The sequence below is a fragment of the Dendropsophus ebraccatus genome, chromosome 14 (genome assembly GCF_027789765.1).
Source record: "Dendropsophus ebraccatus isolate aDenEbr1 chromosome 14, aDenEbr1.pat, whole genome shotgun sequence".
NCBI classification, from domain to species: Eukaryota; Metazoa; Chordata; class Amphibia; order Anura; family Hylidae; genus Dendropsophus; species Dendropsophus ebraccatus.
This window is the reverse complement of record NC_091467.1, coordinates 58,211,982-58,238,916: the sequence shown is the minus strand read 5'-3', so window position 1 is coordinate 58,238,916 and position 26,935 is coordinate 58,211,982. Positions and strand designations below refer to the sequence as shown.

The window sequence follows — 26,935 nt, the reverse complement described above, 5'->3', positions numbered from 1 at the left end:
CAACCTGCATTTACTGTCTTTTCTGTCTTCCTGGTTGCCGGGACTGTCTGTTTGGCAACTCAGGTGGCTAGCATACCTTGCCACCTGGTCCTCCCAGACTAGCTGTCTTATGTCCCATCTTGTCTCAAGAGGTAGCAACCTGGCGAATCTTCAGGTAAAGTCTATCTCCACCATCTGGAGTATCTCATGAACACCAAAGGGTATGCTTAGACAACACCCTTAGGGGTAAACAACCACGCGACACCATGGGCTCACGTCTGTTGATCCTGATACACTATGGGCTAGACTATACATACTATTATTTGAGTGAGCATAATTTTTACAGTGGTGCACATAGAATAATATTATTTCTGCAATGTATTTATAATTTCTTCCATAAGGTTATAATATTTTAGGGAAATGACAAGGGAAATAGAGTCACGTATACTACAGCTTATAGGTGTACCTGTCAATAAAAATAACTTTTGATATGTCATCAGTAGAGATGAGCCAACCTCGAGCATGCTCGAGTCAACCCGAACTTTCGGCATTTGATTAGCGGTGGCTGCTGAAGTTGGATAAAGCCCTAAGGCTATGTGGAAAACATGGATATAGTCATTGGCTGTATCCATGTTTTCCAGACAACCTTAGAGCTTTATCCAAGTTCAGCAGCCACCGCTAATCAGATACCAAACGTTCGGGTTTGGATGGACTCGAACCCGAACCTGGTTCGCTCATCTCTAGTCATCAGGCATGTCAAAAGTTACTGATCGCTGCTAAGACTCGCTCTGATCAGAGGATCTGGCCGCAGAGAGAGTGTGGAGGCCATGCTATCCAGTCCCCAGCTGTGTCTCCTCATCTGCTCATTCTGACAATGTAAGTCTATGAGGTATCATTGTCGGAAATTAGAGTGGATGGCACGTCCACCAAAATCTCTGCCCAGCTATATCTCATGATCGCAGAGGGTCTCAGCAGCTGCGATCAATATCTTCTGACATATGCCTGATGAAATGTCAAAAGTTATTAATGACAGGCACTTTTTAAGTAGCATTCATGTTGAGGTAACTACAAGTATCTTCTAATTGGAGATTTTTTTCATTTGTTCCACTGTGTGAAAATAATACATATTCAAAATACTTACAGTAACTGTATTAATACTGCGTGGTGGGAGTTTTTTCTTCTTCCTTTATTTATATCCTGGGGACAGTCAGAATTGCTCTATTATTAAAAGTAATATAAAGTGACTTAATCTCCTTTCAAACAACCTGGCAGAATGATGCTACTGACACCTACCTGGCATTACTCATGACAAAACTTGTGTGGGAGTTTTGAAAACAGAGCAACCTTGAAAATACTTATGTTCCAATGACATAATTACAATACCTCAAAATTAAAGGGGTTTTCTGAGATTTTTTACAAAATAGTAAACAGTCTGGAACTGGCATAAAAAAAAAAAAAAAAAAAAAGAAACTAATCAACAAATCTGCCACTACTTCATCACTATATCACTATATAGTATAACTTGTAAGAGTTTATTGAGACATTCGTGCATAAAGAAAGCAAATGTGTTTGCAAGAGAAAACAAGGGGCTGGGGACAGAGTGATAAATGTGGAGTTGGATCCGCCAAGGCTGCTATAAGTTTGGTGCTGGTATTACATAGCCCGAGTTAGGTCCTTAATACATGGGCCCACGACGGCCCAATCAATACCGTAAAAAATGCGATCTATTGGGCCTGATACTCATTTAGCAAGGGCTGAACGGACATTGTTAGCGATGTCCATGCTGCCTTTGCCCAAACAGTTTACATTACCTGTCCATGTTCCTGGTCTCCTCCTGCGCTCTGCTTCCTCCCGGATACACAAACTGCAGCTTCTCAGCGGCTTTTCTGAGCTGACAGGCCGCTCAGCCAAACACTGGCTGGGACCCCCGCTTAGCTTAGAAAGGCCGCTTGGAAGCTGGAGTTTGTGTGACCGGCGAGGAAGCAGAGCGCAGGAGGAGACAGGGGGTAACTCCTCTGAATACTAGAATGAGGTCCACCAACGAGGTAATCTGTATTCCATATCCATTAAGCAGGTGACCCATATGCATAAAGCAGGTAACCTATATTCATAGTATGTAAATAATTCCCCTTGGAAAGTTCCCCATGTCATCCCCCATATTATAGGTCATCTATAAATATCATGCATTCCAAATGGGATAATTCATGTGTCCCATCTTAAATGCCTTAAATACTGCCTATTACAGGTATGAGGAACAATTCCTAGTTTTCACAGTTTTCACAGTCTTCACATATTTACCAATAGGATCCTGTCAACATATCCATGATCATGGCTTGATTCCCAAACCAAAATTCATTTATGGACCTAAAAAAAAAAAAAGTAAAAAAGCAAAATTGCAGAATTGATCTCAGGGGAATCCTGTGCAATCACTGCAATCCATTGCAAAACAATTAAGGGAACACAAGGTTCCTGTACAGAACAACCAGTGCATGGAAAGAAAATCTCAACTTGCACTGAACAAAATCCTGTCCCCAACAACCCCAGCCAGAGTAGTGAAAGCCTACAGCCAAACCTGCCGACTTTCCTCCTTCTTCTTCTTGTCATCGACAGGCTTCACCCTGTCCAAATTAAACTTCTCCAGTGGCTCACAACAGACAACCAGGTGCCAAATGCATGCTCCAAGGTTCCGCCTCCCAGCATCAGTTGACGCTCACCGGACAGGCCTACTCCTGGGCGCCACCTGCGGGCCCCCCCCCCACTCCAATGCTGCTTACAATGCAGGAAGGGGAAGGGATGCCTCCCACTGATGCAGAACCTGGCGCACAGCTGATGGATGCAAACAATAATACACAGAAAAGTACCAATGAAAACTAATTGCACAGTAACTATTATTAAATATACATCAGGTCATTCTTAAGATTCAAGCCACATGGGGCATGAGTATCCAATCGGAGGATCTAATGGGATTCTCTCAAATGTATTTGATGAGTCCGGTCTCCCCCTCGCTTGGGCTTGTTAACCCTTTAAATGCCATATAGTTTAAAGTGTCACTTTCAAAATCTAAATCAGCAGTAGATGTGATATAAAGAAAGTTTGCAATTTACATTCTTTTTTAGTTATCATAGAAAACACGGCACTTCCTGTTTTCGAAATCTTTTTTTCTCAAAAAATAATTCAGAAAACAGGAAGGCCATCTGAGCGCTCACAGAGAGAAGGCAGTCATGTGATTGATGGACACATTGAGCCATGACTCTCTGTACTGGCTGGAATTCCTATGTTTAGTCAGTTTTTTTTACAAAATCTGCCTTCAGGAGACTGGACCTGGATTTCTGGTAAGTACAGCTTTGTTTTACAGCATGATAACAACAAAGAAAATAATGAATGTAAATCACATCTACTGATGATTTAGATTTTGAAAGTTATAACGACAGGTACACTTTAAGTGTGAATATATCAACATGGTGACAATCTACAAAATATTGTCAGAGACCTGATGAAGACTTCGTGAAGGTAAGTCTACAGGTCCAATACATGATCAGCGATTCGCACTTTCATCTTGTGTCCCCATGTATTGTAAAATACAGTGTGTACACTCTGCAAGATAAATCAGAGGAGACATATTACAATTCATAAAGGTACAAACGGTACATTTCTTTGTCACCATAGATACAAAATGCTCTTGTTTAGACATATAGGTACATAAAGAGCATCTAGTAAATGCACTTGTAACATCGCTGTGAGTCCTGAGCCATGTCTGAGGATGATCCTCTATCAGTACACTAGGCAAAAGAATATCGGACAAAGATTTCCCCTGTATGGCAATACATCTCACTCGACAGGAAAGAATATTACCACACAATTCATCCATGTGTAAAAGAAATAAATTTGTCATAATGATTAACCGTATGGTATCGAACTGCGAGCTATAGGGGGTGGAAAAGACCACATGACTTGGAATATTGCTATCTTGAAAATTATATTGCCGCTCATGGGACTCTGCGATATTTCTGGCTCTCAGAATAGTACCTTACCTATAGCCTTGTTCTCGTAAAGGGGTTGGCCACTTTATAGTAAAATAGTTCTGTGTACAGTATTAGTAAGTGTACTTACTGTATATACTGACAGCAGCTCCCTGTGTACCCTCATAGAGCTAAAATCACACTCCCCTCCTCTAAGCTGTGCTGCCCTGCTTTGTGGTGAGTCTGTCCACAAGATGGCTGACATGGAGAAGCATGTGTCCATGCCCCGCCCCCAGTGTCCTCCATAGGCATATACAATCTCAGTGGTGGTCACTGGGGGATGGGGCATGGTCACATACTCCTCCATGTCGGACATCTTGTGGACAGACTCACCACAGAGCAGGACAGCACAGCATGGAGGAGGGGAGTGTGATTTTAGCTCTTTGAGGTACACAGGGAGCTGCTGTTAGCATATACAGTGAGTACAGTTACTAATATGGTACGCTAAACAATTTTACTATAAAGTGGCCTACCCCTTTAATATTTCTGTCAAATCCTATGACATTTTGATGTAAGGACTTCTCATCAGAACACGCTCATCTGGTTCTAATAAATTCCCCAACGGGAAGGTTACGGATAACATGTTTAGAATGATTACATATGTAGAACCCCATTACATAATGTAGGCTTGAGGAAAAGTCTGTGCAAATATATTTGATTCTGGCTAAGGGGGACAAGGTGGAAACTCCCCAGAAGACCAGACTCTACGTAGAGCTATGACCTGACTCTGTATATCCTTGGTGTATAATTGCTGGCGTAGATTATAGGAAATTATAAGATATCAAGAATATGTCAAGGTTGGTTGTTAATTACTTCCCTATCTCTTTTCCCCTTCATTATCCAGCTGCAGGTTGGACTTCATTGTCATAGTTAGGATCCTATGTTGATTGATTATTACGTTTATTCTGTGGTATAAAATAAAGTGACATGTCTTAATGTGACAAGATTGTATTTTATCACATTGGTCTGAGTGCGTCTTTGTCCCGGCCATACTGAAGCAGTTTATAGAGGTCTGATTTGATCTAAACTGAATAATCAATAATCTCTAATTTGGAAGCCCAACAAGATCATTAGAGAAAAATTGGACATGTCACACTCCCCGACCTTCTCAGTGAGGGAACGCTAATCCAAGGTAAGTGAGCCGTTGCCTCGCTGTCTATATTTACTGTGTATGTGTACCTGGAATCTGTCCAGTCTATGGGAGTCAGAGATGCAGGTAGATCACTTACTTTTCCTTACTACCACTCTGCCATGTTGTATTTTGTTTTAGTGTTGTCAGGTGTTATTCTCATTGCTATAGCTTGTTTGATGCCGCCACCACACATCTACCTCGGAGAGAGAACTGACAACCATTTAGTCATTGCTTATGATGCCAAAATCCCATGGACCCTGTGGTTATTGTTAGAGATGAGCGAAGCGAATCCAGCAAATGTTCACTTAGTTGAAAAAGCGAACTTTTGAGCGATTCATTAAGAAAATTTGCAAAACAGGGTGTCTGCACATGTTTTCTTGCGTTCTAGTAAGTTGGCGGGTGCAATGGATTATCCATCCAATCAGCAGAACCTTTCACCTGACTGTGACCCCACTCCCCTCCAACACTACATAGGCTGACTGCTTCTTGGAGGCGGGCAGTCAGCATGTGATGAGGAGAGAGAAGGTTCATAGTGTCTTAGGCTCCTGCTATTTGTGACAGTCAGTGAAAGTGAAAGTAAAGGCAGAGAGAGAGGTAGAGGAGAGGCCATAGAGTAGAAGTGGAGTAGGGGAGAGGTGCTGGAGAGGTAGTGAGGTCCAGGGAGGTGGCCCAGCTTGTACGCTGCTAAAAATGGCCCGGCAGCTAGAAGGTCCAGCATGTTCATATTATATACACAAAGCAGGAGCTGTATATAGGATAACTACAAGGCCAAGCATGTTCATGTTACATACACATAGCAGGAGCTGTATACAGGATAACTACAAGGCCAAGCATGTTCATGTTACATACACATAGCAGGAGCTGTATACAGGAGAACTACAAGGCCCAGCATGTTCAGTCCTGGGAAGGGGCAAAAAAACTTTTGCATTTGTAGATTCAGCACATGAGCTATGGATGAAAAGTGTGCCAGCCTTCCCTGCTGTAGTACTGACATAATGTTCCTCCTGTTGTCTCTCACTACGGTGCCTACCTGCAGATGTCAAGGGGTGCGCCACTTCAAAATTTTGTCCTCTATGGGGACAGAGGCAGTTCCTGCCCCGTGTGGCCATGTTGTAATCCCCATGCTACACAAGTGTAAGAGCTGATAGCGGTGGGCTTGGCAGCATTGGTACACCACAGAGACAGGGTGTGTTAAGCAGTGACAGGAGGAGTGGTGGAGGCAGACTATGAGTGGCATAGGTACCCCACCTCTTCCAGGCAATAGGGTGGTGGCGTTTCATGTGCTGCCTCATCAAAGTTGAACCCAGGTTTGCACCCAAACCCCAACCCACTTTCTGATCAGGCATGATGGTCTGTGCTGTCACCGAGACACTACCACACCTGTGATCGCAGTGGGGGGGGGGGGTCATTGTGGCAGAGGACTACTGAACTGCTGTTGAGTGTGGCCGCTGCCTTGGGGTACCCGTAGAGTGCCTGAGCCTTCCTAAAAACAATTCTGGTGACCAGGTCACGCTGTACCCCTCTCCCTTTTGACTCTAGACTGACGAGCTGATGCTTGGTGGAACAAAGACATCTTCATTCTCCCATGATGATGCTTGTGGACCCAGATTCCATGGGGGTTCTGCAATATCACCATTGTTCATCCATTGGCATGCATTTAGATCCCATTCCTTTGTTAGAAGGTGCCCCTGCCTTGCTCTCCTCACTGCTTTCGGGCCTAGCAACCCCTGGAGTTTCAAGGCTGCCTTCCTAATGATGACTGGCCTCCCATTCCTCAAAAACATTTAATGAGTACAGTGGCTGAAGGTCTGGGGGGAGTGCCAGGCTGCTCTAGCCAGAAGCTCTCTGGATGATATTCCTAGGACATGGGGCCAAGGAGATGTCCTGTACTTGGCACGGAATGGTGTTGACACTGCTTTTTGAGGACCCTTGTGATGATTGATGGCTCCAGGACTGACTACTGACTGCAATGAAGCTGGAACTTTGGGGGATCCATTCCACAATTCCAGCCTGGCTGATATTCACCTGACCATTGGGTCTTAGTGGGAGCTGCGACCTTCGTCCAAGCCTGTTAGGATAGCCACTTCAATTTTGTTCCAATACTTCCACCCCCTTGACTGCTACCCCTGTCACTGGCCTTTCCTGAATAGGGACAGACTTCTTTGGACACCTTGAAATCCTTGCAGAGAAAGGTTCACCATGGAGAACTGGTTTATTTTAATCAAAGTTAAAGTAACACATTGGTGCCACTAAAACTAACAGGGATACAAAGGGTGTCACACAAGGGAAGGTGAAAGGGTAACTTGAACTGGGAATTAGAATATGTTTATTAGAAAGAATTTGGATGGGGTTTGGATGAGGAATACAACAAAAAAGGTTTATTCACCTGTCTGGGCTCCACCGATGGCCGCTTCTGCGTCTTCTGCCTCACATTTGGGCAATCACTGGCCGTGGTGCTGACCCTCAGTCAGTGATTGACTGAGCGCATGGCTGAAAACACAGAAGAGGACACCCGGTGAATGTGGACAGATATTTGCAGATTCCTTAAATTCCAATCTATACTCACCTTGGTTATATACAAGTAAATATAGGCTATTGCTATATGAATTAGGTGCATTGTATTACACACTGTGCCATTGGCATATCATTTAATTTTGTGTAATATTTTGTAATGTCACAATTATATATTTTTCCTTTTTGTCTAACAACCTGCCTTCCACCCAGTCTGCAGGAACATATAATAACCTATTGGTATCTGATAGAACTAACTCATTCATGGAGCAGCCAACCGACCATAAAAATGTATCCTCTGCGGACAAATGTAACTATTAAATTCATTTTGATCATTTTGAAAAAGCCTATAATAGTGATTTGCACCAGAAACTTTGGGGGAGATTTATCAAACATGGTGTAAAGTGAAACTGATCAGATTTCACCTTTCATTTCTCACAGACGCTTTGGAAAATGTAAGGTGGAATCTGATTGGTTGCTAGGGGCAACTGAGCCAGTTTCACTTTACACCACATTTGATAAATCTCCCCCATAGTCTATATAAAGTGATATAAGCAGTCCATAAAATTTCCTAGGATTTAAGTTATGGTGTTATTTGGTGTTTGGTCTGCATAAATTCTGGGGGCTGCTAAATTTCATTGTCCACCATTTTGACATGATGGTGTCCCAACAAATGTGAAGGATCTGCTTATGAAGGCTGTAAAGGGCCTCTGTCAGCAGCATGAGCATAACCTCAGCGTGTCAATATCTATACATGATCACTTCTTCAGGGGTAGTCAGTAGAGATGAGCGAACCGGGTTCGGGTTCGAGTCAATCCGAACCCGAATGTTCGGTATTTGATTAGCTGGGGCTGCTGAAGTTGGATGAAGCTCTAAGGTTGTCTGGAAAACATGGATACAGCATATGACTATATCCATGATTTCCACGTAGCCTTAGGGCTTTATCCAACTTCAGCAGCCACCGCTAATCAAATGCCGAAAGTTCGGGTTTGGATCGAGCATGCTCGAGATTCGCTCATCTCTAGTAGTCAGTTAGAACCTGACTATGGTACATGGCTTGAATAGGTTAGTATACCCTGTACTATGGAAAAATTCTTCTACATAGCAGACATCATAACCCTAGTTTTATAGAACAGAAAGCTAATTTTCTATTCATGCATTAAACAGGATAACAATGACCAACCTCAGAGTCAGTTCTATAATGAACAAGAAAATTACTTTACTGGTTGCAAATCTTTCTTTGCATCCTGACACAGTGCTCTCTGCTGCCACCTCTGTCCATGTCAGGAACTGCCAAAGGCAAGAGTCCGTGCCTCTGCACAGCATACATCAATACATTCCTTACAGATAAAATGAGCTGACATATTTCCTTATTGGTGTGCAGCTAACATGTGGCCGCAGAGCACACAAAAAAAAACATATTTTGTCCATACATGTGTGCAAACTTTCTTTCTATCTCCTATCCATCTATCTGCCTGGTCTCTATACCCTGATCTTTTTTATTGTTTTTGACAGATAAGAACTTTGAGTCTACTGAAAAAAGCAACCATGGCCGGTAAGTTCCTACAGAATATTTTCTTCTATTTCCTAGTTAAAGGACATCTCCAGTTTTACTTATCATCTCAACTTTTTGTGCATTTCCTAATTACAGAGCAAAAAACAACAGCTTATTGGTAGATATATAACCAGCCAAAATGAAATTGTCTAAAAATTATGTAGATAAATTGCTCTATGTTATTTTTTTAGGCTTAGGTACACCCCATACAGTATCAGGCCGGGTTCACACTATGTCAAAAACACGGCCGCATTTCATAACACCATCCGTAATTGCGCAAACAACTTTTTTTGCGCAATTACGGCCGGTATTATGAAATACGGCCATGTTTTTTACGTAGTGTGAACATAGCCTCACACATGATAAGCCTAGAAACACTGAAAAAAATACAGGCTGGATCACACTATAGACTCTTTATATGATTATATGAATAGGCTCTCAATAGTTTTATCCTGGTCAACCCCTTAAAGGCCCCCTTCACATGTCCGTGTCAGATTACTGCCAAGAAGTCCTGATCAGGAGGCTTCAGGAAAGTTTCAGGATTTCCTGACTGTAATCAGTTATTACGCTCAGGAAACCATTAGGAAATGCCTTCAGGATTACCTGATGCGCATCAGAAAACCATCAGGAAAGCATCAGAATTTCCCGAGCTCCCGCAGATGTCTTTGGGGACATCCGTTTGGGAAATCCTGATGAAAATAGGAGAGGTTCTATAATTTCCTGACCTAAATCCTGAAGGATTCCAGTTTTCGATGCAACCATACGTTCAGGAAATCCTTACATGAATTCCTGATAAGGCCCCCTTCACAGTTCAGGAAAATCTGTCTGGATTTCCTGACCCATAGGGTTGCATTGAACACTGACACTCTTCAGGATTTTTCCTGAAGGATGTCAGTTCAGGAAAATAGGTCAGGAAATTATAGAACCTGTACTATTTTTATCAAGATTTCCTGAACAGATGCCACCATAGAAGTCTATGGGAGCTCAGGAAATCCTGTTGCTTTCTTGATCCTGATGATTCTCAAAGCCTGATCCCTTGTATTTTCTGTTTTCCTTTTGAAAGGATATTTTACTTAAAGGAGAAGTCTGGCGAAAAGAAATACAAATTACTAATTATGGAAAATTACAAATTACGGGAAAAGCTTATAAAGTGCTTTTTTCCCTGCAGTTACTACTGCATCAAGGCTTCACTTCCTGGATAACATGGTGATGTCACTTCCTGGATAACATGGTGATGTCACTTCCTGGATAACATGGTGATGTCACTTACTGGATAAAATGGTGATGTCACGACCCGACTCCCAGAGCTGTGCGGGCTGTGGCTTCTGGAGAGGATGACGGCAGAGGGACACTGAGGGACATAGGGCACTGGAGGGACACTGAGTATCCCTCTACCATCATCCTCTCCAGCAGCCACAGCTCTGGTCGTGATATCACCATTTTTTGCCAGACTTCTCCTTTAACACTTTAACAAGCATTATTACATATTATAGGCTTAGATACAGCAGCTAAACAGTCAAATTATGATCTGAGATTTATTATATTTGGAACTTTCCATCCAGACTTCCAACCATTTCAGAAGCTGATGCAAGACAAGCCTTCCTGGAATATGCAAAGAGACATACTGGTTATAGTTCTACCCCAGCAAAAGAAATGAGCATTGAAAATATTAAGGCTTTAAAAATCTACAGGGTATGACATCTATCCTATCATTCCCTTCCCTGCTGCAGTATTTAACTACATGCATACCGTTGCATAACTCCCACTATTTAAAGTATACCTTCAGTGATTTTGCAGAACCATGCCTGTAAAAGTCTTTTAGGTGACGGTGAAACTTTAACCTTGCTAACTGACCATGTCATTACAGTCATACAGACATAGAGGTGGATACACCAGCAACCATTCTAATGGAAACAATCCCTTTAAGGTGATATTGTCACCACCTTTCCATATCAGGAGTACTCAGCACTATTTTAGGCCTATACTATGAACATTTAATATCTTACTGTATAAAAGATTTCTTGGTGGTATCTCCGCTCTAAAACACATATTATCATTGTTTGACAGTGCCGTATGGGCGGGGCTTCACAGCCACCGTACCCGATCTCTTTGCCTACATCGGCACCTATGTCTCGATTTCGGCCCATTCCAATCACATATGACAAAGGCGGTGGTGCCTATGACACCGATGTAGGCAGGGAGATGGGGCACTATGGCCCCACCCAGTGGGCGTCACGAGAATTTAGCACATAGGAATACGTTGTTGAAAATAGAAGTCAAATATGTTTTGTAAAGGCCTTTTCTTCACCTTTATTTGTATGCAACATATCTATTTTAAACTGACATTTTACATTAAATAATGTCTGATAAAATGGATACATTGTGTACGAATAGCTTTGTTAATTTTACTGTTCACTTGAATTGAAGTATTTGCAGTCCATGTCCATTTTCCCTTTTAATGTCTATAGCCAATACAATTTGCACCAGGAAATTGTTGAACCCCCTTTTTATTTAACTAACGACCTGGAAACGAGCGAACATCGAACCGAACACCGAACGATTTGCGAATGATCAATAATGTTCTTAGGTACAGATCCAAACAAGCGATCAACGATTTCACGTTAGTGCCTGCTATTACACAAAACGATTATCATATAAATCAGAACTATATAAATATTTTTCGAATGATGATCGTCCCGTGTAATAGGTCCCTAACTATTACCTATGTATCCTTTCCTTCACAGGGTGGGGTCCCCAGTTAACTAATTTTTTTGAAACAGCCAAATAAACAAAAAACACCAAAATTGTAATAACAGCTGTACTGTAAAAGTAGCTGAAAGATGTAATGTAATGCAATGTAATGCAAGTTCAGTTCAAGATGAGTAAAGCAAAGCATCTGAAAAGTTACTAAACAGCATAAAGTCATAATATAACTGATTTACAGATTAAAATACAAAAAAAATACAAAATAAAAATACAAATTAGTTTATTAATTTTTGATACTTTTTTTTATATTACAGTACTCCTTACGGACTTTCTATGAGGAGCGGGAGACTGCTTGGAAAACATGCCCTTATTATGGTATGGGGAAAGACACTGGTGTCACCTCATTCTAAACATTGGTCTCTTTATACTGAGCAGTGGGTTCTTTTGGGCCTCTTCAGGGCTTTTATGTGAATGCAAGTTCCTCACCTCCATAGTTACCAAATAACTGGTATTAAGAAAATTGTAAGAAAACTGATGGCCAAGATGGCAGACACACATGTTAGCTTACAGTACAGTCACTCGGTGGAAGCAAGGGATTATCCATACTCCCTAGCGCCTGTCCAATCAGCTGCTGGCCTCTCTGTGATATCAGCACCTCCCCCTCACCCTCTATATAAGGTGGTTCATTTATGGAGGTGGCCAGTTGGCTGTATGTGTAGTGGAGAGCAGGATCGCAGCAGGCAGTTAGTGCAGAGCAGGGAGAGACTAACAGAGAGATAGGAACAGAGAGAAGAGGATAAGAGAGGAAGATGGATTGTGAATAGATTCTGGGAAGTCTGGGAAGCCAGTGTCCAGAAACACAATTAACTGGGTGCTGGTTTTGTGCATTATACCGATTCTCTGGGTGTGTACAATACCAAGTCAGTGGGTGCTGTTGTGACATTATACGAATTCTTTGGGTGTTGTGAAAAAATGGCCTATTATCAGTCAGTGGGTGCTGTGGTAACAGTTGTTATTATCAGTAAGTGGGTGCTGGGAATTCAGTGTTTATGCAAAACAGTCTGTAAGTGCGGTTCGGCTTATTCAGATTACTGGATAGTCGGTTCATGTAAATCTTTACTGTACTATCTTAAAAACACACAAGACAAAAATACTGAAAAAAACACATTCAAATCCCCATCAAACCTCTGTACAATAAAGTATTCAACCCATTCCATTCCCATTCCCATTCCCAATTCCAAGTATTAGGGTATGCACAATGCAAAGGGAGTTCACATTTAGTTAGTTATATTGGTTAATAGTATATAGTAGTGTGTTGTATATAGTAATGTAGATAGTTCATTAATATGTTATGGGTAGTAGTAGTTAAAATTTTGGGGACATATAATATTGTAGATATAGATTGTATAGGTTGTTAGTGGGGACAAATCAGTGTATGAATGGTCCAGTTTTACCATTATCTTATAGTGCGTTTCATTATGATTTCTTAATTTTTATTATGGTTCATGGTTATTTTGGTTTTATTAGTTCAGAAATGGTAGGTTTATTAGGGGATATATTTTTTTTAATTTTAATATAAGAAATACAGGGCAATAAACAGCTAGCGCAGTGCTGTCTTATTGTGACGGCTTCAGACAGCGACTCTTGTCCCAGCAGTGGCAGTGTTTTCCCTCTGGTCCAGACGGAGCAGGCAGAGTTAGATGTGAGGGACCTACGGCTTCCAACCGAGTCTGCATAATCCTGACTTGCAGAGATGGGGCTGCACGATGGTAGATGCAGCTGTTGTTGTTTACAGGTAAGAAGTGGTGTGGGGGTCCAGTTTCTTCTAGGCAATGGGGTGGCGACGTTACAGGTGCTGACGCATACATTTTGGGTTGAACCCAAAGCCGACTCAGTTAATTGTCACAGATGCTACAGATGCCGATAGATAGCATGATGGTCTTTGCCGCTACCAACTTGGAAAAACTGCCACACTACAGTTCTGTTGGCGTTTCTTTGCAGCAGGCTAGACTCTTGTTGAGCCCCACAGCTGCCTTGGGGTAACCCTTGAGTGCCTGTGCCCTCCCGAACACAACTGATGCTAGATGACGCTGTAACCTTCCCTCTTTTGCCTCTGGAATGACAGGCTGTGGATGGGCCTGACACTGGCTCGGTGAAACAAATACATCTTCATCCCCTGAAGATGATGATGATGACATCTGGGGACCAAGATTTTACGTAGGGCCTGCAACAGCACCATTGTAGTCTAGAACAAAGTTATCCTCTCCTAACCTCTCTTCTTCCAGTGGCATGAGGTACAATCCAGTAGTTTTGTCATAGTCTGTCCCTCCCCTGCTCTCCTGACTGTTTTGTGGCCTATGAACCAGTAGAGTCTCAATGCTGCCTTCCAATCTCTGACTGCCCTGACATTTCTCCAAAAGATCTTCAGGGTAGAGCAGCTGAGACTCTGGGGGGAGCGTTAGGCTTGACATAAGCTCTCTTGCTGATGGTCCTTCAAAGCTGACTTGAGACATGACAGGAGACAGGGCAGAGGAAACGTCCTGCCCTTGGCACAAATTGGCTTTGGCACTGCTTTGGGAAGACTCTTCTGATGAGTGGTGGATCCGGTACTAACTACTGACTGTCATGCAGCTGGAACTTTGATGGATCTTTTCCACAACACCAGCCTGGCTAGTTTTCACCTGAGGACTGGGTCTTACTGGGGGCTGCAGCCTTCATCCAAACCATGACCTCTGAGTCGTTCCTGAAGGCTGTTAATGATGATGGCCTGTTGGTTGAACTGCTACAAGACTGCAGCTCACACTGGGTCAACCTATGTCTACATTAAAATCAATATTAAATTAAAATCAAAATTAAATTAGCACTAATATTGGTGCCACTTAAACTAACTGGATACAAAGGGTAAAAAACAAGAGAGAGGGGCGCCTCCTGGTGCAATAACGTGGTAGGCCAGTGTGTCCATTCCAGTGATAGATGGAAGCACTCACCTTGTGGAGTTGTGCAAGTGATAGGCACAACTCTACTGTAGGCATATGATGTCACTCTGACAAAGACCGCAACGCGTTTCGGACTGAAACATGTTGCGTAATAAAACAGACCGATTTGAGTCACATCTCTGTGTGATGCTCCAACTGGGATTCCGATGGTCTCCTAGTCGTTTACCTGCGCTGACCTTCCCAAGGGTTTTTCTTTGGTTCCTGTGATCTCTTCTGAGATATACACACACATATGCACACTAGCCTCTGTGTTGGCACAGTGCATAGTGCATAGGCTGCATCTCTCCTCTTCCTGCTCATTCAGCCCCCCCCCCCCCCACACCCTTCAAAGTCTTCACTCTGCTTCTCTGTGATATAGATGGTTTTGCCTTGTTAGTGATCAGATAAGTGTATGTGTGTGGGGGGGGAGTTTCTTATATTTGCTTATACTATTGATTTATGCCAAGATGGTTAAAATGACAGTAGAGCTTTTACATAAGTTTAGTAAATTAACCAAGATTATTAACCAATTAACTTCAAGATTTGCATGACTAGTAAGATGAGAATGAGAGCCATAGAAACTGGAACCTATTTAGCACCAGGGCACCGGACCAGAAGACCTTTATTATTTGTACAGACAGACAGAAAAATATGCAAATTTTTTCCTTTCATAGGAACTAAGACAATGTACATAATATACATGACCACTACACGTATAGAATTTTTGTTTGTTCTACCACTAGGCGGAGAAGTGGATGGCCCATCTAATGGAACTGCCCCTAATCCAAAGAACATGAGAGTATACCGTCCATATTGGTTTGTGACAGGGGAGAAAACAATTATAGTCCCTCATACATCAAAAGTACAGGTAAAGAAATAATAAATAGCTTCAAATCCCCTTCATACACATTATGGGGTATAAGTAAAAATGTAAAGACAAAAACTGTCTGGATTTGCCAATAGCAACCAATCACAGCTCATGGTTCAATTTATCTGAAAGAGCCAAAAAAATACATGAGAAAACACAATAAAAGCAGTATCCGTAAAGTGAAGGCAAGTTAGAACCTGATCGCAGGAACTCCAGCCAAACAAACATGCATTTCACATATGGTTTGGACCTTTTTCTTTCCCTCATGGCTGTCTGTTTACCCCTGGACCTGCCTTGCACTTCTTTGCACCTTTTTCCCTGTTATGCCGTTTATTTCTACAGTCGAGATGTCATTTACAATGTACAACTGGCAATAGATTATGCTGATGTTTCAATGTCCTTTCTCACTATATGGCTCTGTTCACACAATGTCAAAAATATTGAAAAGGCATCCGATTTTCATATTTAAAAAAACGTCAGTTTTTGCAGCGATTTAACTGACTGCAATGGCAATGCATTGAAGTCAATGGGACGACAGACGTCCAATGCACACAGTGTATCGAAAAAACGTACGTTTTTGCCGTGGGCGTCAAAATAATGAACATGATCATTATTTTTGGATGTCTTTTGCAAACAGCGGACGTTTTTATTAGTTGTTCACACGCAGTTTTTCTTTTTCCACCGTTCTTTCTCCGTTTTTACTATTAAATTCAATGGACTTTCCAATTAAGCCGCATCCAAAGGGCAATTAGTAACCCCAAACTAAAATAATTTGCAAACACCCGTCATTGCACTAAGGGGCTGCTAAATGACGTCCATTATTTTAGACTCAAAATAACGGGTGTCATTTTAAACTGAGCTGAAAAAAACGTTGTGTGAACATAGCCTATGCCTTTTTGGCCAGGGGGTAGTTACTGAGATAGATAGATAGATAGATAGATAGATAGATAGATAGATAGATAGATAGATAGATAGATAGATAGATAGATAGATAGATAGATAGATAGATAGGAGATAGATATGTCTGCTTTTGTTGTGTTTTCTTATTTTAGCCTCATAGTATGTGATTTTACTGTTCTCTAGACATTCTTTTGCTCTTTCAAATATATTGGTATTTTTGTACCATGGAAAGGAACCACAAGGCCTTAATAGGTTTTTCTAGTTCTGTTTTACCAGAGTTTGTTGAAAAATGAAACCTAAACTGTGATTGGTTTCTATGGAAGACAACATACAGTTTTTATTCTCTGCCATAGATTTAACATAATTTTTTTTGTATTTGCTGCCATCAATAGAAGATGTTTAAGGGGTAACTAATAGCAGGTTAGAATTATGTTATGTTCCCATAGAGGAGAAGACACTAAGAATGAAGGTCATTTTCTTACCTTTATCCTCTGCTTTTTTCCCCTGAAATTCTATGTTTTATTAATATGTTAATTAGGAGGTTTGGTGCACTTGTTGTGACACAACAGCCTTTGGTTCTCCAATTCACCCACCTCTCCATGAATATTCATCCGATGCTCTCCAGTGATGAGTAGCCAGAGTGATGTCACTGCAGAACACAGGATCTATATTTATGAAGAGTGGGAGGACTGGTGTACCAAGGGCTGTTGTACCACCCTCAGTGCACCGAACCATCTAATTAACACATTCATTAATTAAACAGAGAATTACAGCAAATTGGCGCTGAGGATGAAGATAAGAAAACCACCTTCTTCCTAAGCTTCCCCTGCGCTCTGGGAACATAAGAACAGGTTACATTCTTCTAACCTACTGTTAGTTTCTCTATAAGTGCTCATGGATTTTTACTGAATGAGCAAAAGTTTTGCTAGAGGTAAATACTGAGCCATGTAGGTTAGATCAGAGCATGTTCCTACCCTCTTTGACATGACATAAGAAATGATTGTATAATATGTCCATGTGACCTACTGTATGTCCTGCTTTCTATTGGAAAATACCTCAATCCTTGCCCTAGTTAGACATCCATTTATGTACAGTCTTTAATGCCTGTTCATTATATTCATTGTTTAACTCCTATGGATTTGGTGGTACAGAAGTGCAGCAATGAATAGCACATCAGTCCTTTGTAACTAGGTTGGGGCACTCAACAATATGTAAACCCGCCTACTGTATTTTATTAATACAAATTAAGGGGGACATGTGTTTATCATTATTGATTCAGTTATCAAGGGATCAAGTGACTTTTCACTAATAATATTTGTTTTTCCAACAGCTATGCATATGTTGCGCAGGAAAGCGGATGGTTCCTTGCCCGCCATTAGTAAGTGGAAAAAATTAGAAAATGATATGGCATATTAATTAAATACAAAAAGAAAAAGAACCACACCCATATGATAGGGACTTTACCCACTTTTTTCATTCCTTCAAGTTGTGGTCTAAAATTGATTATATACTTATGAGGCCTACAGTATATTGTAGAACCAGTGTGGGGGAACATAGGGATCTTATCATTTCAGACCAGGCCCCAGTTGTATTAAAGCTATATCCTACCAATCCTGTGGGTAACAAATTCCATACTTCCAAATGCAGATAAGGTCCTTCACTTGGATCCTAAAAAATGTTGTTGGCTAGAATTTAAAGCGACTCTGTACCCATAATCTGCCCCCCCCCCCCCCCCCCAAACCGCTCGTACCTTCGGATAGCTGCTTTTAGTCCAAGATCTGTCCTGGGGTCCATTCGGCAGGTGATGCAGTTATTTTCCTAAAAAAACAACTTTTAAACTTGCAGTCCTGTGCCCAACGGCCGTTGCCTACATTGTGTATGCATTAGGCTGGCACAACCTCTCTGTCCCTCCTCCCCGCCCTCCTTATCATTAGGAATACTCCAGGCAAATAGCTTCCTGTTCCTAAGCTGTGTGAAAACTGAACATGGGCTGGATTGTTAAGGCACCTGTGCAATGTTCAGATGGGAGTAAATGTTCCAGTGGCATTCCTAATGATAAAGAGGGTGGGTAGGAGGGACGGAGGGGTGGTGCAAAGTTAGGGCACAGATACTCCCGTTGGGCACGGGGCTGCAAGTTTAAAAGTTGTTTTTTAGGACAATAACTGCATCAGGCCCCAGGACAGATCTTGAAGTATAAGCAGCTGTCCGAAGGTACAAGTGGTTTGGGGGGGGGGGGGGTCAGATTGTGGGTACTGAGTCACTTTAAACATGACAATAAAGAACATAAATAACTCTACTGGGATACAGGTAAAGCTGTCCGTAGGGGAAGTCTTATGACCCATAAGGCCACTAAAAAACAAACCTCCTCTCAATATAAGAAAGTGAGCAAAGCTCATAGGACGGCCTATATGGCCTTTCTCCTTGACCCTTTAGAGGCCACTAAGGGAGCAGGGCAGAAACTGACTTTGAACTCTGGCTAGAAAGAAGGGATAGAATACATCTAAAGATGTTGTATAACGTTGTAATGTGTGTTATTTAGTGAAATAATGCTTTACACCGCACTACCCCTTTAAGTCTTTTATGTGTAATATGGTCTGCTGAGTTGTTTTTCTCCACTGTGATGTTGTATGCGAACCTGCACCAATTATGTGTAAGGGTATGTTTACACTATGGAATCAGAGCACAATTCCAAGCGAAGTACGTGACGGGACTCCGCTTGAAGTTCTGCCTGTCCCATTGATTCAATAGGATGTCTCATGTACACTCTGCCATCTGCCCAAAGAATTGACATGTGCGCGTAAGACATTCCAATGAAGGAATGGGACAGGCGGAACTTCAACTGGAGTCTGTAGCGCAAATGCCACTTGAAATTGTGTGCTGATTCTGTAGTGTGAACATACCCTAATAGTTCTAAAACAAAAGAAGCTTATATGCAGGTATATAAATCACATTTTCAAACTTTAGTTTCTACTTCACAGATTACATCAGTCTAAATACTGTTTTCACTCCAAATCTTTTGTTCTATGTCCAGATAGTTTGCATGATGTGCTTAGGTTCTGGCCTATACTACCCAGGCAGGTGTTTCTCTTGCGGTGGAACAGGAAGAGTAAGGTCAGTTTTCTGCCATAGCCTTTTCTGTCATAGCCTGTCATAATATTCTATGAATAGAAGCTGTAGATCACTAGTTGCTAGTTTTAATTTATTCTTTTGCATTCTGTTTTATATTCTAGTCATATACTGTATTGCGTTCACATTTTTTCTAGTTACCCTCCAAAAATCAAATACATCTATCAGATGTAACAGTGTTACACCAGCCTAGTCATACGGTCCCTTACAATTAAAGGGATCCAAACACTAGTAATGAGCGAACAGTAAAATGTTCGAACTCGGGTCGAACTTTGAACAGTAGTGGTGTTTGGTTCGAGGTTCGATTCGAACTCCATTAAAGTCAGTGGGAGATGTTTGGGTTAATTTTTATGCCTATATAGGCAAGGAGAAGCTGGAATTTCCATCCAGAAGAGTAAACTGGATACATGGAACAACTTAGTGAAGAAAATTTGGCTCTAAGAATGACAGAAAATTAAGAGGGTAAAATACTTCATTCTCTTCAATGGATAACTGAGGTAGAAGAGTTGAGGCAGTGAGGTAGCAGAGTTGAAATGGTGAGGTAGCAGAGTTGAAGTAGTGAGGTAGCAGAGTTGAAATAGGGAGGTAGCAGAGTTGAGGTAGTGAAGGAGCAGAAGTTGAGGAAGTGAAGTAGCACAGTTGAGGTAGTGAAGTAACAGAGTTCAGAGTTGATGTAGCAGAGTTGAGATAGAGAGGTAGCTGAGTTGAGATAGAGAGGTAGCTGAGTTGAGGTAGTGAGGTAGCCGAGTTGAGGTAGCAGAGTTGCAAAGGTGAGGTAATAGAGTTAAAGTACTGAGGTAGCAGAGTTGCAGAGGTGATGTAGCAGATTCGAGATGGTGAAGTAGCAGAGCTGAGGTAGCAGAGTTGAGGTAGTGAAGTAGCAGTTGAGTTAGTGAGGTAGCAGAGTTGAGGCACGGGGTCAGGGGGTTATTCAGAGGAGTGCCATGGGGCCATGGGTGAGCTTTGGGGGAAAGCTGCAGGTGAGCTCTGGGGGGAGGGGTCAGTCAGGCGGGGCTGCATGGTGTCACAAGTGAGCTGGGGGGCATGTGCTACAATCAAAGGAGCAGGTATGCTCCGGGGTGGGGGGCAGTGGAAGGGGACTGCTGGCAGACAGGACAGAATGCCTCACAGTGAGATAGTTATGAGATGGTCATGTGATTTTAGCAGCCAATGAGATCCCTACACCTCATCAATGACGCTTCTGACACTTCTTTGTGCTCTGCACTGATTGGCTGGCAGAAAGGCACTCAGACTTGATCTCAAAGAACAGTAAAATATTCGAGTTCGAGAAAATCGAGATATTTGACTCAAACTAAGCTTTTCATGAACAATTCGATCTACACTACCAATCACCTCCCTGATGGAGAGTTAACTGGCCCCAGTACTTTACAGCTGTTGGGCACAACTTGCTGGCGGCAGGGCAATTAAAAAAAAATCATCTTGAGGCCCTGTTCACACAGTGTATTTTTTTAATAAATAACAGCTGTTGTTGCAGATCGCAACACCAGACGCTATTTATTGAAAGTCTGAAATAACGTTGCTTTTTATTGAACAATGTTCTGACATGTTCATTTTGTGCGGCCGCTATTAAGTGAATAGCGGGCGCACAAAATATACAGTGCACACAATGAAAGTATGGCTCACGGACGAGAAAATAATAAACAAGTAAACTCACTTACCCACTGGGACACCACCCTAGTCACTGACTGGCTCAGTGGGCAATCGCTCAGCCAGGCCGTGATGTTGCTGCTGGATGATTTTAATTTCACTGTTTGTGGAACTTCCTCTTCAATGCTCCGTCCCAGGTCCTGGTTTCTAGGCATGAGGCAAGAGCCGCAGCAGCATGTAGACATGCTGCCTCCACCCTCTTTGGCAGCCTGAGCGCTGTAAAACTTAAAGGGGTTGGCCACTTTATAGTAAAATTTATCACTTACTGACAGCTGCTCCCTTTGTACCTCGTAGAGATAAAATCAGACTCCCCTCCTCCAGGCTGTGCTGTCCTGTTCTGTAGTGTTTCTGTCCATAAGATGGCCAACATGGAAGAGCATGTGACCATGCCCTGGCCCCCAGTGTTCATCACTGAGCCTGTATGTGCCTATGGTGGACACAGGGGGGCGGGGCATGGTCACATGTTCCTCAATGCTGCAATTTTATACACAGAATCACCACAGTGCAGGGCAGCACCGCCTGGAGGAGGAAAGTCTGATTTTAGCTCTACGGGGTACACTGGGAGCTGCTGTCAGTATATACAGTAAGAATAGTTACTAATAGTGTACACACTGAACAATTTTACTATAAAGTGGCCAACCCCTTTAATGCAAAGGGCAGCAATCAGGTTAGTAATCAAGCGTTAGTGGCTGGAGACAGTGTGACTACATGCCACTGTGGCTCCGCCCTCATGCCTAGTTACTAGGTGCTAGGAACAAGCAATAAATGTGGATTTTTTTTTTATTATTGCCCCACCAGAGACTGCCACAGCTATATGGTACTGGGGTCAGGTCAGGCTCGGACTGGCCCACAGGGGAGCAGGGGAATCCCCCGGACTACCCCATAGTGGGCCCCTGACCAAGAGGTGGGCCTCCCTGTTTAGCAGCTCCAGGATAAGATATAATCCTCCAACACTGCTGCACACGCCTGTGAGTTATGTGCACTCATTTGTAAACCCCCCCCCCCTCCTATATGTAAACCTGCTGACAAGTTACTTGTGAGATAACGTCGCTGGTCACATACACAGCTCTGTACAAAGTCGCTATAATAACGTGAAAGGTTTGATGCTGGTTATATCTAGTGTATGTTGGGTGGGCCCCTAGAATCAAATTCCTTGGTGGGCCCAAGGTAACCCAGTCTGACACTGGGTCAGGTTACACCCTTTCATAGAGGTGACTCTTTTCTTTAACCCCTTAACGACATCGGGCGTACCCATACGCCCCCGTTGCCTGGGCTTTAACGCAAACGGGCGTATAGGTACGCCCGATGTTTCCCCGATCGCTATGTGTTCACACACAGCGGTCGGGGAAGATGGCCTGCTATAATGTATAGCAGGCCATCTTAGCTTCACGGCACGGGGGGTGGTTAACACCCCCCGTGCTTACGATCGCCGCTATAGGCTGATCAATTCAGATCAGCCAATAGCGGCGATCGGAACCTTTCCGGGTCATCGGTAACCCGATGACCCAGAAAAAAATGGCGGTCGGTGCTGTCCGAGGACGGCACCGACCGCCATTACTGTAAAAAGTAATGGTGGTCCCACAATATAGTAAATACCTGCCCTGGACCCCTCTGCTAGGTAGCCGAGGGGTCCAGAGCAGGTATTTGTACATTATTCACCTGTCCCGGGCTCCTGATCGGCGTCTTCCGGGTTCGCGGCGTCCTCATCTTCGTTCGGGTCTTCGGCTTCCTCCGTGACGTCACGTTCGGCTTCTCTCGGCTATTTTCGGCTCCAGCCTCGTCATTTTCCGGAATTTGCGGTCTGCTGCCCTCTAGCGGCTGATATGTGTAATACACTTATCAGCAGCTACAGGGATGTTCAGAATATAGAAAAAAAATTTATTTTTTTTTTCAAATTTTTTTTTTTCTATTTTCCACACCCTATCGCCGCTGAGTGTTGATCAGCATCGCACGAAAGTGCGCTGCTAATCAGCAACTCCTCCTTTTTGGCGTAGGGTGTTTTTTTTCTATATTCTACTGCCACGGTCTGCTGATAAGTGCCGCACATAAGTGCGGCATTTATCAGCAACTCCTTTGTTGGCGTAGGTTTTTTTTTTATACTTACTGTAAAAAAACACGTAAAAAAACACTACATTACACCACACTACATTGAATAAAGTTTGACACTACACCACTACATACCCCATATACTAGTCCCCGTATAAAGATGGCCCCTAGGGTGTTTTCGGTGTCGGACGCATACGTTATTATTGCCTCCGACACCGAAACAGCCAGTGAGGATGAATGGGGGGATCTTTCTTTCCTCCATTCATCCTCATCATCATCCTCATCATCCAGTGACATGTCTGGGGGGTAGCGTAGCGTACGCTGCCCCCCAGACACGTCTTTTCCGCCAGTACCGTCCCAATAAGAGATCACGGTATGGCGTGAAATTCTACAAACTCTGTGAGCGTACCTCTGGGTACACTTACAGATTTAGGGTACGTGCTCACTGCGGAATGGCGAAGGATAACCCTTCGTGCATTCTGCAGCTGGCACCCGCCGGCGGACTGATGCGGGCGCATGTCTCCACCCGTGTCATAGACTCCATGTTATGCATGGGCGGATTCCATCGTCCGTCCAAAGAATGAACACGTTGGACGGAGAGCGGAATCCGCCCGTGCATAGAATGGAGTCCATGACACGGACAGAGACGTGCGCCTGCATCACTCCGCCGGCGGGTGCCAACTGCGGAATGCACGAAGGGTTATCTGTCGCGATTCCGCAGTGTGCACGTACCCTTAGAGTGTATGTAGGAAGGGACACCCGAATCCAGCCCCCAGATGCCCCCTCTCCCCCCCCCCATCCTCGGAACAAGTGGGAAGATCGTCCGGGAACTGATCTTCCCACTGCTGGATAAAGGTCACCACCTGTACGGGGATAACTTTTATACCAGCACCCCCTTTTCCGGTCCCTCGCTGCCCTGTAGCTTGCGGCACGATCCGAACATATCAGAAGCAGTAATAAAGCCCTAATATTTAGCAGCCATGGAGCGGACCCAGCGCTTCTGGATATGAGGGACCCCGGATCGCACCAGGACAACATTTTCCAGGTGACGTCCCCCACACTGGAAAACAGGAGACCCCAGAAGAAGCGCAGAGTGTGGCGTAACAGGGGGATCAGGAAGGACAACATTTACCAGTGTGACACCTGTCCTGATCACCCCGGCCTCTGCATACTGGATCGCTCCAAGGCGCACCACACGTCATTGGGGTTCTACATTATCTAAATTCTGTCCCTTATTCCTATTTCAGGGGTCACGTTGATCCAGGGACTATTCTGATCGCCATTATGGAGTCGGGAAGGAATTTTCCCCTGTGATGAGGCTACTGTCGTCTGCCTTACGAGGGGTTTTTGCCTTCCTCTGGATCAACACAGGTTGAATTTGATGGACACCTGTCATTTCCAACCTTATAAACTAATAATTGGCCTAATACCCCCAAATAAATTAGAATTTTCCCTTTTCCCCAGCTAAGTAGGTATGGCCGCCATTCCCATTAGAGGATGCCATGATGCAATTACAAAGCCTCTGTGCGGCCAGGACAGTAGAAACCCCCCACAAGTGACCCCATTCTGGAAACTACACCCAATAAGGAATCTAACAAGGGGGGCAGCGGGGATATGGCCCCCTGGTGACGGCCACATTTGGGATGTGAAAATGAAAAAAATTGTATTTTTTATTTTCTCGGCACATGTTCTACGTAAGTGCCCGTCACCAGTGGGGTCCATATCCTCACTGCACCCCTTGTTAGATTCCTTATGGGGTGTAGTTCCCAGAATGGGGTCACTTGTCGGGGGTTTCTACTGTCCTGGCAGCACAGAAGCTTTGTAATTGCGACATGGCCTCTATCCTCCATTTCAGCCTCTAAATGGCGCTCTGTCCCTTTGGTGGCTTGCCCTGTGCCCATATGGCACATTATGCCCACATGTGGGGTATTTTCGTACTCAGGGGAAATTACCCTACACGTTTTGTGTTCATTTTCTTTTTTAACCCCTTGTGGAAATGAAAAAAAATCAAGGCTAGACCAACATTTAGTGTAATTTTTGTAAAATTTTTACTCTAAATCATTAATCTTGTCATGATTTTTTCATTTTCACAAGGGGTTAAAAGAGAAAAAAAATAAAAATTTAATGTGTAGCGCAATTTCCCCTGAGTACGGAAATACCCCACATGTGTACATAAAGCGCCATGCGGGTGCAGGGTAAGCCTCCGAAGGGACGGAGCGCCATTTGGTTTTTGAAGGCTGGATTTGGATGGAATGGATTTCGAGGGGCCATGTTGCATTCAAAAGGCCCCTGTGTTGCCAAGACAGTTGAAACCCCCCACAAGTGACCCCATTATGGAAACTGCACCCCTCAGGGAATGTAACAAGGGGTGAGCATAGTGAGCATATGGACCCCACTGGTGACGGGCACAAATGTGGAACAATGTGACGTGAAAATGAAATATTACATTTTTTACACTATAATGTTGGTTTAGCCTTGAATTTATCATTTTCACAAGGGGTTAAAAGAGGAAAAAAAAACAAAATGTGTAGAGCAATTTCCCCCGAGTCCGTAAATACCCCACATGTGGACATAAAGCGCCATGTGGGCGCAGGGCAAGCCTCCCAAGGGAAGGAGCGCCATTTGGATTTTGGAGGTTGGATTTGGCTAGAATGGATGATGAAAGCCATGTCGCATTTACAGAGCCCTCGTGCTGCCAAAACACTGGAAACCCCCCACAAGTGACCCCATTCTGGAAAATTCACCCCTCAAGGAATCTAACAAGGGGTGCAGTGAGGATATGGACCCCTTGATGACGGGCACATTTGTGCCATGAAAGTGAAAAAATGAAATTTTTTACTTTTACGTCACATTGTTCCACATTTGTGCCCGTCACCAGTCGGGTCCATATGATCACTGCCCCCCTTGTTAGATTCCTTGAGGGGTGTAGTTTCCAGAATGGGGTCACTTGTGGGGGGTTTCCAGTGTCTTGGCAGCACAAGGGCTCTGTAAATGCGACATGGCGCTTGAAATCCTTTTCAGTGAAATTCAGCTTCCAAAAGCCAATTGGCGCTCCTTCCCTTTGGAGGCTCGTCCTGCGCCCCCTTGGCACTTTATCGCCACATGTGGGGTATTTCCGTACTCGGGAGAAACTGCGCTACACATTTTGTGTCTTTTTTTGCCTCTTATCCCTTTAAGAAAATGAAAAATTGAAGGCTAGAACAACGTTTTAGTGTAAAAAAAAAAAAAAAAAATTTCACGCCATATTGTTCGGAAAATCTGTGAAGCACCTATGGGGTCCAGATGCTCACCGCACCCCTTGTTACATTCCTTGAGGGGTGTAGTTTTCTAAATGGTGTCCCTTTAGGGGTGTTTTTTAGGTTTTGGCACCCCAGAGCCTCTGCCAACCTGAAGTGGTACAGTCAAAAATGACCAAATATAACGGAGGCGTTGAAAATCACTAGGCGCTCC

General features: G+C 43.4%; 1 protein-coding gene across 1 annotated transcript in view; it reads left to right on the top strand.

Moving 5' to 3' along the window:
• The first annotated feature begins 7,905 nt into the window (after window positions 1-7,905).
• The window catches only part of LOC138771885 (protein SSUH2 homolog), a 28,559-nt gene continuing 9,529 nt past the window's right edge, over window positions 7,906-26,935 (top strand). The window contains exons 1-7 of the mRNA XM_069951887.1: window positions 7,906-7,951; window positions 9,157-9,196; window positions 10,759-10,888; window positions 12,217-12,277; window positions 15,621-15,745; window positions 17,976-18,023; window positions 19,677-19,756. Of these exons, the coding sequence (XP_069807988.1) occupies window positions 7,906-7,951; window positions 9,157-9,196; window positions 10,759-10,888; window positions 12,217-12,277; window positions 15,621-15,745; window positions 17,976-18,023; window positions 19,677-19,756 (530 nt within the window). The remainder of the gene's footprint in view (window positions 7,952-9,156; window positions 9,197-10,758; window positions 10,889-12,216; window positions 12,278-15,620; window positions 15,746-17,975; window positions 18,024-19,676; window positions 19,757-26,935) is intronic.